The following is a 13,147-nucleotide window of genomic DNA, read 5'->3' as shown; positions in this document are numbered from 1 at the left end:
CATAGAAGACTATTACCAGTCTTCCTTCAAACATTTTGCACGCTGCAAAAAAAATAATTGCACAAATGTTTGAATTGGTCATAGGTATCTAGAAATCTAGGTGTATAAAGACTGCATTGCTAAAAGTTCACGTGCTAAATATTTCATGCTTTCTAACAAGCCAGACTTAAAGGAGGGAAAAAGTTTCTTGGAGCAGACTGAAGAGTGCATTTTTCCATGCTTTTATGCAGAAAGCACATGTAACTTAGGTGACGTACCCATAACCCAGATGATCAGGGAACAAAGGCTAGCATGTGAGCTTCAGAGGCTCTCATGTTTCTGTCTGGTTTTAATGCATGTTTGTTAAACTAAACCAGGTAAATACTATCCCTACAGTTTATACTTTCATCTGGCAGTTAGTTGCTGCTTTTCACTGTTAATGATGTATGTCTCATTTTTATAATAGCTGGTTAATATATCATTTTTCAAATGTTTCTAGAAACAACTGTTAGGATTAATTTGAGTTATGCACCAAAGCTGCTTTTTAATTCCAGATCACAAGTTTAATTTAGGTCAAATGTGGGATTAAAAAAAAGAAGAAAGATGGAGACTCTCAGGAATGTCTCAGTCGAGTTGTTTGCTGGTTTCAGAACACGTTTCATGTTCCAGTCACAAAGCCACTTGACCAGTTGCTTGCAGTGCTCTTCCAGCATGTTACTGGCTCTGAGATTTTACAGCAAGGTGAGGGAACTTCCTTTTTAAGACCTTCTGCCTCGTCTTCTCTAGGTTTTGCCGCCTTGCCCTTCTACGTAAAGATTTTTCAAGTCTGAGCCTGAAATAAGGAAGTCAGTGTGGTTAATTTCTAGCTAGCTTGTAAAATCCTTAATGAGCTCACCTGCCCAATCAAATAGAGGCTCCCACTGATTAACAACTTCAGTATTAATTTGCTTTCAATAAGCAAAAATGCCTGCAAAGCAAGCTTTTTTTTTTTTTCCCTTCTGCTTTTGAATTCTACAGAAATTCAACCCCTGGGAGGATTTTAGGTACTCTGCATGTAAAATGACTTTTACAGTACAACTTCATAGATAACCAAGTCTCTTAATAACTAAGATGGGAACAGCAAAAAGAAACAGAGCAAGCTGTAATTTTAAAAAAGCCTTCTTTTCCGTCTACTAGCTGTAAAAACAGCAAAACAAGAAGATTACTATTTTTTCCTTGCAAGTGGAATAAGGAGGACTGAGGAACAAATCAGAAAATAACTTTCAATGTCAAAAAATATTTTTACCTGATGAAGTGATTCACATGAGGTAAGTAATAGAATTTCCTCTTTTTGTATTTTTTGTTCAAGTACCATGGTATTGGCCATTCCTTATAAGTGTACCTGTTAAAGATAGAAAAAAGTGATTATAGAATGTATACTTTTTGTCTTCATTCTTGGATTCTACCAGTTAGTTACCACTTGGTTACAGTAGGGTGATAAAGTGGTCTGACTGGTAGATCGCAGAATTTCCATGTGGGTATTTACTTTCAGCTCTATTGCTGGCTGAGTTTGTAACTACATCTCATACGTAGTTCAGCATCTTTCTGTAGAAAGTGGTCTTGCTTTAAAAACTGTAGATGTTTGAAGAGAGGGCCTGATATAGATAGTGATTCTTTGCATTTATATTTCAAAGTTACTCCTTCATAAGAAAACTTGCAAAAGCTGATGTGAACAAACTATGTGAAGAGAGTTTTGTTTCTACTACAATTTTCTTTGAATGTCAGTGTTTGAGTGTCATGCCAAGTGCAAATCTGCCTGAACATAAGTCTTTCCCTCTAGATACAGAATCTGCCTGAACATAAGTCTTTCCCTCTAGATACAGACTCTATTATTTCTGTTTGGGGTTTCTTTTGCATATGGGCTGCACAGATGGCTTGTGCAGACTTACCTACAGACTCCAGTGCATCTAGATTGTGTCAGACCTACTATTATGTGTATTGCAGAGGTTCAGCGTGTGCTGAAAGACCATTCATGTCATCTGCCCTCTCACCCTGCTTTAACTGGCGACTGGACTTCCAAATATATGGGCAAACACTTCTTTGTGGACAATGTTTCCAAACAGAAAGAGGTGTACAGAAGCCTTATCCCTAGAGACGTAAATCTAGTGGTTAGTGCATTTAGTACTCTGCTGATTTATATTTAATGGGTAAATAAATGGATAACAACTCAAAATTCACCATTATTATAACGTGTGACTTTCTGTTATGTACACTGTTACTGCAGAGCTGAATGCTGTAATTATTGCTTCAAATGCCAATATGATGAGGGTAAAATTCTGGTTAATGAAATAGCAGGTCCTGCCAGAGCCTTCAGCATCATCACCTGAAATTACAGATTATTGGAAGTATCTGGACAATAAGTAATTCTAAAGGTAGAAGCTTCTAAGTAAGTTAAATATCTGCTAAGTCTAGTAGGGAATTCCAACGGATGTTTATGTGGTCTCATGCAATACTTTGGGTGGTGCAGTCAGAACACAGTTGTCCCCCAATATGTGGATTTTGCATTATAACTGGGGAAGTCCAGACAGTTCAACTTGAACAGTACTCCCTAGTTCATTCATGTGTTACAGAATCGCTATAGTAACAGACATCCTCCGAGCACAGAAATCACATTAATTATAACAAAATTAGTTTCATGTAACTAATGGTAGAGTTTGCCATTGAATTATTTAGCAATAATTATAACCACATTAAAAAAAAACCCCACAAAAACCAAAACTCAAGAAGCACCTGAATGCTGACCAGAAAACATGTTTCTTTCTATACAGTATATACATTCTTTCTTAATTAGATAAGGATTTTCTGGTAAAGAGACATACCACAAGAAAAATTCACATATATGAGAAAAAAAAAAAGTTTTTTTTCATACCAGTAGGTGCGTCCTAAGAAGTCATGTCTCCACTCGCCAGGTACTGGTTTTTCATGGCCAGTTTGTAAAAGCCTCAAAGCAATTTCTCTTTCTCTGACAACCAAGTCTATATTTTTCATAGATTTTTCTACCTGGAAATAGGAAATAGTTTCAGGATGAGCCAACAAAACACAATGCTGACAATTTAAAAGATCTCAAATGGAGATCTAAGACAAAATTTAAAGGAAAAGCAAAACACACTAGGACTTCCATCATGAGTAATCTCACAGTTGGGGACTGAGTGAAACAGCTGAACTGGCCCTGTGTACTAGAACAGTAAAGAATGGGTGCTTAAAAAAACCTTAACTTACAAGTAGAAGAGAGATTAAATAACTGACAGTCTGAATATTCATTAAAGACCACCTGGCTAAATACATAAAGCCAGATCTAATGCTGATGCTAGAAGCGTAGAAAGCTCTGAGGCAGGAAGAAAGTAGGAGAAGCAAATAGAAGATAGGCTATATGCATTTCTGTCAGATGGTTTGTAATGGCTGTTTGTTATTCTAGTTTGCACTTTGAGACTGTGACCAGACTCCGTAATGCCTGTTGGCTGATTAGGAAGCTGCCTTAACCAAACTATGACACTTGAGTTGAAGGTTTTTAGTCAGGTCTGCCACATAATATTACTGTAACACACATTACATATGGCAACATGTTAAATGCTCTGGGAAGCTGCTAGAGCTCATTTTAATAAACAGATTGCTGTATTTTGTCTCTGTGCAATCATAGTATTTAACTGCTGCTTGACTTCTACTTCTCTTGGGCTTCAGCCAAAACCAAACAGGCAATTAGTAAGATTTTACTTTTGGAATGTTGGGGCCACTTAACAAGTTCCCTCCCAAAGCAAGTTCTACTGTGATTCAGAGTTGCTGAATAGGGATGTGTAGGTGGGACTAAGCAGAAAATACTCTTCAGAATGGGAATTACAAATCACAGTTGAGAAACCGTATTATGATAAATTAGAACAAGATACACCAGGAGATCCAGAGGAGAGCTTTGTATTGGATCTTCCCTAATTCATAACTACAGTGATGAAATGACAGGAGTAGGAGACCAAATCCACATCTGACACAAAAAACAGAGATCATAACACAGTTGCAGATGCATGTGATGGCAAATATACAGTTAAATGATAAACCATACAAAGAAATTCAGAGGAACAATATAAAGGTCAGACTTTTCCCAAATTAATTTGGATAAATAGTGGGGTATCCGAGAATATCTCATGTCAAACAGCTGGATTATTTAATTGGTCAGTGAAGGTGTAGATTTCCATCTGTGAGACATAAGCATGGCAGTCGATTTATAAGTAAATGAAGTTGTCAATGGTAAAGATACTGAGGAAAGAATGTAATAAATTAGTTACAGAATCACAATAATACAAAAGAAGGAAGGGATGACAAAAGTGAGGACAGCAAAGGGCACAAGTTTGGAGAAGACAATGTCAGGCAAGAAGTTGGCAACAATTAAGTAGATAAAAGAGTTTGTGAAGGGTTTACTAGGAAGTTTCTAGAAATCCTCTAGTGCAGTTTCAGGGCATAAAGATGGCAAAGTATTTCTTAACATTATAACAGGTGGAGAGGCCTTTCCCACAATGTTGCTTGAGCACAGTGTTTGTGCTTATACTAAAATCAGGGAAGTATTTTAGAAATGGTCTTTAACAAGTTTACAAACACATTACCTTTCACTCAGCAATTTTACTTAAGAGTTATATTTTTAGCTAGTATGAAAAAGTTACCTTTTCTAATCGTTCTGGACTTGGCATAGGCCTGAGTTGTCGTTTTGATTCTTGCTCTAAAGTTAAAAGCATGTTTTTTTCCTTCAGTAGGACATACCTAGATCAGAAAGCATAGTACTTCAAAAATAATTTCTAGAATCACTGGCAATTATTCACTCACTACCCTGCTGGATAGAGCACATATAACCCCATATCCTGTACCTATAAAGAAGCGAAAAGTTACTGACCAACTGGAGAAAGCCCAGAGGTGGGCCAGGGAGGGCTGACGTACAGGACAGGCAAGGAGAGGCTGAGGGAGACAGGTTTACTCAACCTGGAACAAAGAAGGCTAAGGAGGGAAGAGATTAACACTAAGTAGTCTTCCACTACCTGACCGAGACAGACTCTTCTTACAGGTGCACAGCAAAAGGACAAGATATAGCAAGGAAAAAACTATTCACAGCAATAATCAAGTACTAGTTTAGCCCTGGCACAAGTTGTCGAGTAGTGAGGCAATCTCCAGCCTCGGAGACTTTCAAAATCGGAATGGATGCAGACCTGAGCAACCTGATCCAATATAGTGGTTAGCCCCACCAGAGGTCACTTCCAACCAAGTCTGTCCTGCAGTCTGAACAACCCCCAAAGGGCTCAAACTCAGCCTCTTCGTACCAAACCTGAACCCTTTGTACTGGACACAACTATCACACAAGCACCTGCAGTACAGCTTTCGTATTCTGAGCAGTACCAGAACTTGGGCTGCTCCAAGCCCAAAGCGGGCTTAAGCATGCAGAGCTGTACAGCAGACTAAAGCTACTGGCTAGTAAGTTCACTAGCCACGTTTTAATAAAACGTGCAGAGCTGCTTTGAAAGAAGAGAAGCTACTTCACTAAAACTTACTTACCAAAGTTTGTGCAAGTCTTCACTACTCTTGCCCCTTAGCTGCTTTATATTCCATGCATCCCCTGTAAAAAAAAAAAAAAAAAAAAAATCGATTTAATAGCACAAAGTTGTCTTATTCTGAAAAAAAGTGCTTCTATTAGCAGGCTCAGCTGACTCAACAGAACAAAGATCACTTTTTTAAAAAAATACTACCTCTTGGAAAGCTATCCTTGTGGATATTCAGCTTTGCTTTGAATATACAAATACGTTAAAAAGGCAATGACATGTACTCTTTATTTGTGTTTGTAAAAGGCTGGGAACAGGGAAAGCTGTAAGATGAATCTTTACACTGAAATATTTTTCTTCCATGGTACTGTATATTTAATCAAAGAACATCTCTTCTGTGATACACTCTCACTTAAGAGCAAGGCGGAGAATTTACAGCAAAATATTTTGCTGCATAATAGCTATTTGCCTTCATAAACACAGCATACACAGAAAAAATAAAATTAAGAGGCATAAAATGCTCAAGTATATTTATGTACATATAAAAAATGAGTTTTGCGTAGCTATGAATACTTCCTATCATGCAAAAGAATAGGTCAGATTTCAGCTGAGCACAAGTGGCTCAAAGATCACTATCAGAAGTGCTAAATATAACTCACCAGACTTTACAGTTTTTTCTCCCCAGTTTCTCGGATCATCAAAAAATTCCTCCAGACCTCTCCGAGACAAAGTAGTATGCAGAAACTTCAACTGATGGAGGGGCTCAACTTTTGCTAGGTTCTTGTGGAATAGATTCAGTGTCAATCTGCATAAAAATTAGAAGGAAAACTATATATGATAAGAAAAATAATGTTCAGCTAAATGAGAGTATTTCTTTCATTCATAAAGGCGCAGGTCCTACAGACAGATGAATGCCACAGCCTAGGGGGAAAAGGCACGGGTTCCATTATTCATAAAAATGTCATCTCGGTGTTGTTTTTTCCTCCTCCTGTCTCATCTAATTATCGTTTATCTATACTCAGAGATAAATAGCAACTTGAAAATTAAAAGAAAGAATATGTTTGAGCTACACTGTCCAAGAACACGACCTCCCACGCCGACTTTAATTAAACGGCAGAAGCAGTAAACACACGGTATAAGCACGACAAAACCCCACGCTGGAAGCATGAGCGTAACGACTGCAAAACAGTAAGGTGCACAGGGAAACGCTTCATACTACGCTTACGCAATGCTTTACAATACAAGCCGCGCTGCAACCCTCAGCCGAGGTTTCAGAAGCCAGGACAGCCGGTCTCCTGCCGCCTCCCCCGCAACGCGGAGCGCGAAGGCCGCTAAGGGCGGCTCTCCTTCTTCCCGGGAACAGGGCTACGGGCCGCGACGCGCCCATCCCCACCCCAACCGGTTCCTGAGCCTCAGCCTCCGCCGCCCCGGTGCCTACCCGGGGAGGCCGGCAGCCGTCGAGCCCGGCCGCGCTCCTGACACCCGCAGCGCAGCCGTGAGGCGCCGGCACAGCGCGGCCATCGCCACGGAGGCCGCCATGACACCCGCCTCCCCTCCCACAATGCCTGGCGCCGCGGACGGCGTCCCGCGAGGGCACCGGAAGGAGAGTGAAGGATCTGCCCTTTTCCAAGATGGCGGCCGCCTAGCTTCACCCTGCCGCGGAGAGCGGCGCCGCCGGCCCCGCCCCCGTGCCAGTTCCAGCTATGGCGGCCATGAGCCTGCTGCTCCGGGCAGCGGCTGCCTGGGGAGCTCGGCGGGCGGCGAGCGGCGCGGCGGGCGGCGCTCGCCTCCCCTGTCTCGCCGGGGCCGCCCGCCTCCCCGGCACCGTCGGTAGGGCCTCGGCGGCGGGAACGAGGGGGTGGGTGTGCCAGGGGCGAGGTGACCTTGGGGAGCGGAGGCGAGGTGCCCCCCAGAGGAGAGGGGCGCGGGAGGCCGCGGGGCCGCCGCCTCACGGAGTTTCGCCCGCCGCGGCCGGTGCGAGGCGGGGGCCGCGTCTCGGCAGCACAGCGGGCGCGGGACGGGTGCCTCCGGCTCGGCTCCCCGGCTCGGGGCCGTCGCTGGGCTCAGGCCTTTCCCCGCTACCTTGGCTCTGGGGCTGGGGCAGGAGCACGGAGCTGGGCGGCGGTAATTACGGGCTGCTGCGGCTCTTCTTGGCTGAGCAGGTGTAGGAGCTTCCCGTTCGACGCGCACCCGAGGGGCGCGACATGTATCTCTATTCCTCTGAGAAATTACATTTCGTGGGCAGGACATGGATCAAAATCGGCAGCAGGCCAAACTTACTAATATACTAATCTGTAAATTTACTTGGCCCTGTATAATGGCATTCAGTGATTTATTTGTTGGGACTTACAGGCAGAAATAGATCTATGTCTAAAGTTAGGAAAAAAAATAGGTTCATTCTAGCAAAATAGGAAAGTAGGCAGGCTTTTAGGAATACTGATATCCTCCAGAAAACCAGCCCGTAACTACTCAGCCACTGCTGTATGCCGCTTTTTTTTCCCCCCACATGCGTTGTTGACCTTATCCTGGCACAACCACCAAAGGGAGAAAAAAGCGTAATACTTTGGTTCAATTTTCAGCTCCTGTACGACATAGCAGCAGCCATGGGAAGAGAATGTTTATTATCAAGGCAACGAGTTTTTACGATACTCGATTTCTGAACTTGTTGGTGAGTTAAAAACAAATCTATTACATTCAGTATAACACATCCCTTGCAAATGGTGTAAGAGTGTCTAAAATACAATTTTCTCTATTGTTTACGTGACAGCATCTAAAATGTGGTTGGCACTACTCACATAAACAAGAATTTCCAGTCCTCCTCCTAAAGAATTTTTTGCCGTATGTTGTAAAATCAGGGCCAGATGAAGCAAAAAGATTGGCTAAATGGAAAGATTATGATAGGTATTTAAATTAATGCTGTAGCAGCATTCTTAAATTATGTGTCTGTATTCATATGTGCGTGACCTACAAGTGCTTTCCACTCCATCCCCCTTTTTAAAATGTATTAGGTTACTCTTCTGCAGGGTTTGCCTTCAGTTACCTAAACCACTAATACCAGAGATTAGACTTAGGAAGCCTGACCTGAGTTTGACCCCTAAAAAGCTAGGTCTCGGATAAAGCCTATTATGATGTGTAACAGCCAACTTGATACAACTCCCTACGTGCGATCAGGCTTCCTTTATCTGTCTTCCACAGTTACCGAAGCCAGCAGTGGTTGTATTTATGTTGGATTACATTGCGTTGGTGTTAGTGCCTCATTACAGTTAAATGCTGAAGCCCGTCATCACAAGATGCTGAGACAGCATTTGGGGAAAGCATTACTGTCTGCTTCTGCAGAGACTGACCTCTCCGGGAGATGGAAAGCTGAGCTAAATAGGCTCATGGACTGACACAGCATCGCTGTTTCTGTATTCTAGTTTGTGAATTAACTCATTTTAAGCAGCAATATGTCTTTACATAAAACATCCCTATCTAACCTATGAACGCAAATCTAAGAATTATTGGCCGTTGCATCACTTTCAGACTAACCTCATCTAAATTTTGTCAGGCTTCCGAGTTTCCCATACTGTTTCTTTTTCTTTTTATCCCCTGTACAGAGATTCTATATATTTCTGACGGGAATACCAGTGGCGCTATTCATAACGTATGTCAACATCTTCATTGGTGAGTGCTCTGTCATGACTAAGCTAAGTACACAATCAAAATTATTAAATGGAAACTAAGCGTGCTGGATAGAAAAAAGAGATCTTGTAAGGCTTGCTCTTTGGAAGACCATGAAATAGGCCAAACAGTTACGGTAATATTGTATAAGTATATAGAAGATCTTCCCCGTACTTTTATTTTTCTATAGTTGTTGCTTTTTTTTTAAAAAGCTTTCCACATTTTTAAAAATGGAAAAATTCCATCTTTTGACAGTCTTTCAAATGTCAGTGAGGTTTAGTGAAGAGTTCTTCTGTATTCAAATGAGGAGTCTGTGTTACCTTGTTTTACATACTTCTTTATGAAGGCTGCATACACTGCAAGCGTCGCTTTTTATCTAGCAAAAAAGCCAAAATTCTGCTTGGCAATATGTGTTTTAAATCTACTACTGTAATAAAACGGAATTAATTTAATAGAGAAATTAGGAAAAATCTATGCTTTCAGCTCATATACTTTAAAGGGCACTTCTGTGGACTTGATCTTAGTTATTTCTTCTGTATAGCTGCTAATTTCACCCTTTTGTTGTGTGGCTTAAAGTCTGTGAGCTAGATACATGCAGTATGAAGCGTCTGGAAAAATTACAAGTCCAATTTTTCTGAATACAGCTCACATTGAGGGATTAAGTACTCTCCATGTGAAATAATGAACTTTCCTTAATGTGAAAGGCAGAATATAAGGTACTTAAAAAAAAAAAAAACTTGTATGAAATGTTCCTCCCCTCCTTTCCTTGTCAGGTGAAGCTGAACTTGCAGAGATTCCCGAAGGTTATATTCCAGAGTACTGGGAATACTACAAAGTGAGTGTAACATATAAAAGGGTGGCATGTTATGGACAGCCTTCCTCTTGATGATACTTTTGGGCATAAGATGTGTGGAGTATGATAATGAGGATGGCCATATCCCTGCCATTGGGTATCAGTGTCGTAGAACTCGAATTGTGCGATTATGATTTTGGTAAACGCTTTTTTTCAGCTTCACAGAACATGTGTGTTGCTGTAGGAAATCTCTTTATTGACACAAGTAGATGCAAATGATCTGTAACTTTACGCAAGTAAACTGCTGAAGCTATATGCCAAGAATTCTCTTCTAATATTCCTAAATAGTAAGAACAATCTTCTGTTCTCTTTATTCTTAGCATGCAGTTTTTGTCTTTGTCTCTTGCTCTGGAACGACATCATCTTAAGATACTGGAGTTTAAAGTGACATTACTTCTGTATTGCTTGCTAGCGTTGTTTCAAAGTCCAACATCACACATGTTTTTATATCTAGAATTGAAGATTTTTATATCAGAAACTCAAGGTTGTACTTTTTTTCATTTCATTGTATTTTCTTAAAATTAGTCCCTGGCTTCTTGCTGCAAGCACTTCTTTGTTTTTGATAGGAAGTAATTGAATTCAGCAATACTATTATGACTGTTTCAACTCATTTAGACTTCTGTTCCTAGTGAAATGACCTCTGTGTGGAAGCAAAACTTTAACATGTCACTGATTACAGTAAGCGGTTTGGGGTCCATTTCTGTGATCACAGTGGCAGTTTAAGGAACTTTACTTCAACAGAAAGAAAATAAATCACGTCTTCCATTAACTTTTCATTTTGCTACAGAACAGTCATCTGCAGGTTATCTTGGCATTAAAAATGGCAAAAGAAATACAGCTTTTTGGGGTTCTGATCTTACAAATAGTTGAGCATGTTTTTAACTTTACTATTATGGTTTGAATGGCAGCACCCATAGTGTTGATAATGTTTTCAGGAGTGGGAACATGCAAAATGATATAGTTATGATGACATTTCTGCTTGGAAATTCCATGAATAACCTTTGCTTTTATATTTTCCAGCACCCTATAAGTCGCTGGATAGCTCGTTACTTCCTTGATCCCCCTGAAAAGAATTATGAAAAAGAGATGGCTTTGCTTGATGTTGAAGCGAAGAAAACTGAACTGAGGTATGTTATGTAGTTGAGGGTTTTAAAATACTGATAGATACTGTAGTTGACTCTTTTATTTTGCTGAACATACTGAGTTGGATGCTGACATAATGTGCTTATTCATGTATCACTTGACCCTGCGTGCTTGCTGCACTGGCTGGTGGCAGAGTGGAAGTGACAGTATCTGTAGTCCCTGCCTTCTCAGTATTAAGATTACCAAAACTGGAACGATCCAAGGGCGGTCTTGTAAAACAACAGTGTCTCATCAAAACAGTTCATATTTACAAAGGTATAGCTCTGTCTTCCTGAGTCAGGAAATGAACAGCTCTATATGCTTATAGCTTAATTGAGTAGCTAAATGACAGTTTACAGGACGGGTCATGTTCCTTGTTGCTGTTGAAAATTTTGTGGGCAGCAACGACATTGTTGTTTACTCTATACTTACTCAGAGTAAACTGTGGTGGTAGAAGAAATTCTGAGTTTCACAAACTGTTGCTATTGGGACCAAGACAGCATAGTTCCTTCTACCATCACATTTACTTCCGATTTTCTTGCTCCTATTTATTTTTAGTTGAAAGCTGTGTCAGAACTGTCTAGCCCCTTACTAGGCAAGAACCTGTGACAGAACTCCTGCAAGTATTTTTATTACTCTTCTGTGAGATGACTTGCTGAAAAAAATTGGAATAGAAGGACGTAATAGCTCATGGTTTAGTTGAACCCTTCATATTTTGGTATTACCTATGTTTCAGTAGTATTTATAAACCATAGATGCTAAACTCATTGCTGTTGTCAGTAATGCCCTGATGTTAAACATTGATATGTGTATGATCAAAACCAATAAACTTCATGTTTAGTGTATCTGTTGCTCTTTTTTTTAGGCTGATGGAGTTGGAGGCACGCAGACTGATGAGACACAGGGGAGATGGACCTTGGTATCATTATGAAACACCCGATAAAAATCTTGTTGACAATTCTATGAAATCCACACCTGACAATTAAACAATTTTAAGACAGTATGCATGGTCTTAAATGCATACTGACAAATTGTGACTGAGCTATGTAATATACATCCTGCTGTTTACTGATGGAAATCAATAAAAATAAACAATGTTTGTGTTGATTGAGATAATTTGAAAGAAACTGTTGTGGCAGTTAAGCTCATATAGCTGTTCAGGTTGTTAATCAGAGAAAATGCCTTACGTCAGTTGCCAACAATTACTCCTTTTCTCTAGAACATTAATGTAGAATGGGCTTTGTGCCCTAATATATGCAAAACAAGTTGGTAATATTAGTCTTCATCATGTGATTTCTAGTATTTAAAGTTTTAAATGAAAGGTACAGGAAACTGTAAGGCTTTTTTCTCTCGTGTCAGATAATTTGTCGAAGATGAACTAAGTAAGAAAAAGACCTTCAGATCTTTGGGGTATTAGGATTCTATCTACCACTTTAAACATACTTTCTCAGTACTTGTAGTCAAACTCATCTTTCACTGTTTTTTCCCAACTTGCATATTGTTCAACATCTGCTATCATTTTCTCTGCATTATCTCAAAAGTTTCTCTTTAGATTTCTGTTAATACCCTTCATCCCTAATAGTGTCAGACATGCTGCTTCTTCACTAGTTTTGTCACCAGTTTTCAACTTTTTTCCTCTTGTGTATGTGTAATTTATGCTTGTCTGCTCTTCTATTTTCTCCAGTCTCTCCTCCTACAGTCTGTGTCTGTAAAAGACTTCTTAAAGAGACTCTTAAAAAAAAAAAAACACCACCACCAAGCCCCCAAAAAACCCAAAGATGACTGACTTCCATGCGTCTTTTAGAACTGGACACTTCTCTGCGTAGGTCATCCAAAAAGTCTTTCTAGAACATCTTTCTACATTGTTCTGTTGTTTGGGGTTTTGTGCTTTTTTTTTTAATGGTTTGTTTTTAAATGAGGTTTAAAAGCATAACAGGTACTTTTGCTATGATATATGCTTCCTATTGTATATGGTAATAGATCT

The 13,147-nt window shown here is 40.1% G+C and overlaps 2 protein-coding genes across 2 annotated transcripts; one reads left to right on the top strand and one right to left on the bottom strand.

The window, feature by feature from the left end:
* Positions 1-517: 517 nt before the first annotated feature.
* MRPL47 (mitochondrial ribosomal protein L47) lies at positions 518-7,067 on the bottom strand. Its single transcript, XM_076341323.1, has 7 exons — positions 6,967-7,067; positions 6,188-6,333; positions 5,545-5,605; positions 4,665-4,761; positions 2,888-3,018; positions 1,265-1,360; positions 518-811 (listed from the first exon to the last, which is right to left on the bottom strand). The coding sequence occupies exons 1-7, from the start codon at positions 7,065-7,067 to the stop codon at positions 694-696; spliced, it is 750 nt and encodes a 249-aa protein (XP_076197438.1). The 3' UTR covers positions 518-693.
* A 164-nt stretch (positions 7,068-7,231) lies between these two features.
* NDUFB5 (NADH:ubiquinone oxidoreductase subunit B5) lies at positions 7,232-12,262 on the top strand. The gene is made up of 6 exons (XM_076341324.1): positions 7,232-7,358; positions 8,108-8,196; positions 9,125-9,191; positions 9,962-10,023; positions 11,062-11,168; positions 12,029-12,262. The coding sequence occupies exons 1-6, from the start codon at positions 7,232-7,234 to the stop codon at positions 12,147-12,149; spliced, it is 573 nt and encodes a 190-aa protein (XP_076197439.1). The 3' UTR covers positions 12,150-12,262.
* The last annotated feature ends 885 nt before the right edge of the window (positions 12,263-13,147 follow it).

The sequence above is a fragment of the Aptenodytes patagonicus genome, chromosome 6 (assembly GCF_965638725.1).
Source record: "Aptenodytes patagonicus chromosome 6, bAptPat1.pri.cur, whole genome shotgun sequence".
Lineage (NCBI taxonomy): Eukaryota > Metazoa > Chordata > Aves > Sphenisciformes > Spheniscidae > Aptenodytes > Aptenodytes patagonicus.
This window is presented reverse-complemented; position numbering and strand designations above follow the sequence as displayed.

What these genes read in the sequence shown, in the direction of transcription:
- MRPL47 (XM_076341323.1), bottom strand. Translation starts at nt 7,067, where the DNA reads ATGGCGGCCTCCGTGGCGATGGCCGCGCTGTGCCGGCGCCTCACGGCT. An exon ending in AGAAAAAACTGTAAAGTCTG is followed by an intron (nt 5,606 to 6,187) that starts GTGAGTTATATT and finishes TTTTTTTTACAG; the next exon opens with GGGATGCATGGAATATAAAG. An exon ending in GTCCAGAACGATTAGAAAAG is followed by an intron (nt 3,019 to 4,664) that starts GTAACTTTTTCA and finishes TCCTATTTCCAG; the next exon opens with GTAGAAAAATCTATGAAAAA.
- NDUFB5 (XM_076341324.1), top strand. Translation starts at nt 7,232, where the DNA reads ATGGCGGCCATGAGCCTGCTGCTCCGGGCAGCGGCTGCCTGGGGAGCT. An exon ending in CCGCCTCCCCGGCACCGTCG is followed by an intron (nt 7,359 to 8,107) that starts GTAGGGCCTCGG and finishes TTCAATTTTCAG; the next exon opens with CTCCTGTACGACATAGCAGC. An exon ending in GTATGTCAACATCTTCATTG is followed by an intron (nt 9,192 to 9,961) that starts GTGAGTGCTCTG and finishes TTTCCTTGTCAG; the next exon opens with GTGAAGCTGAACTTGCAGAG.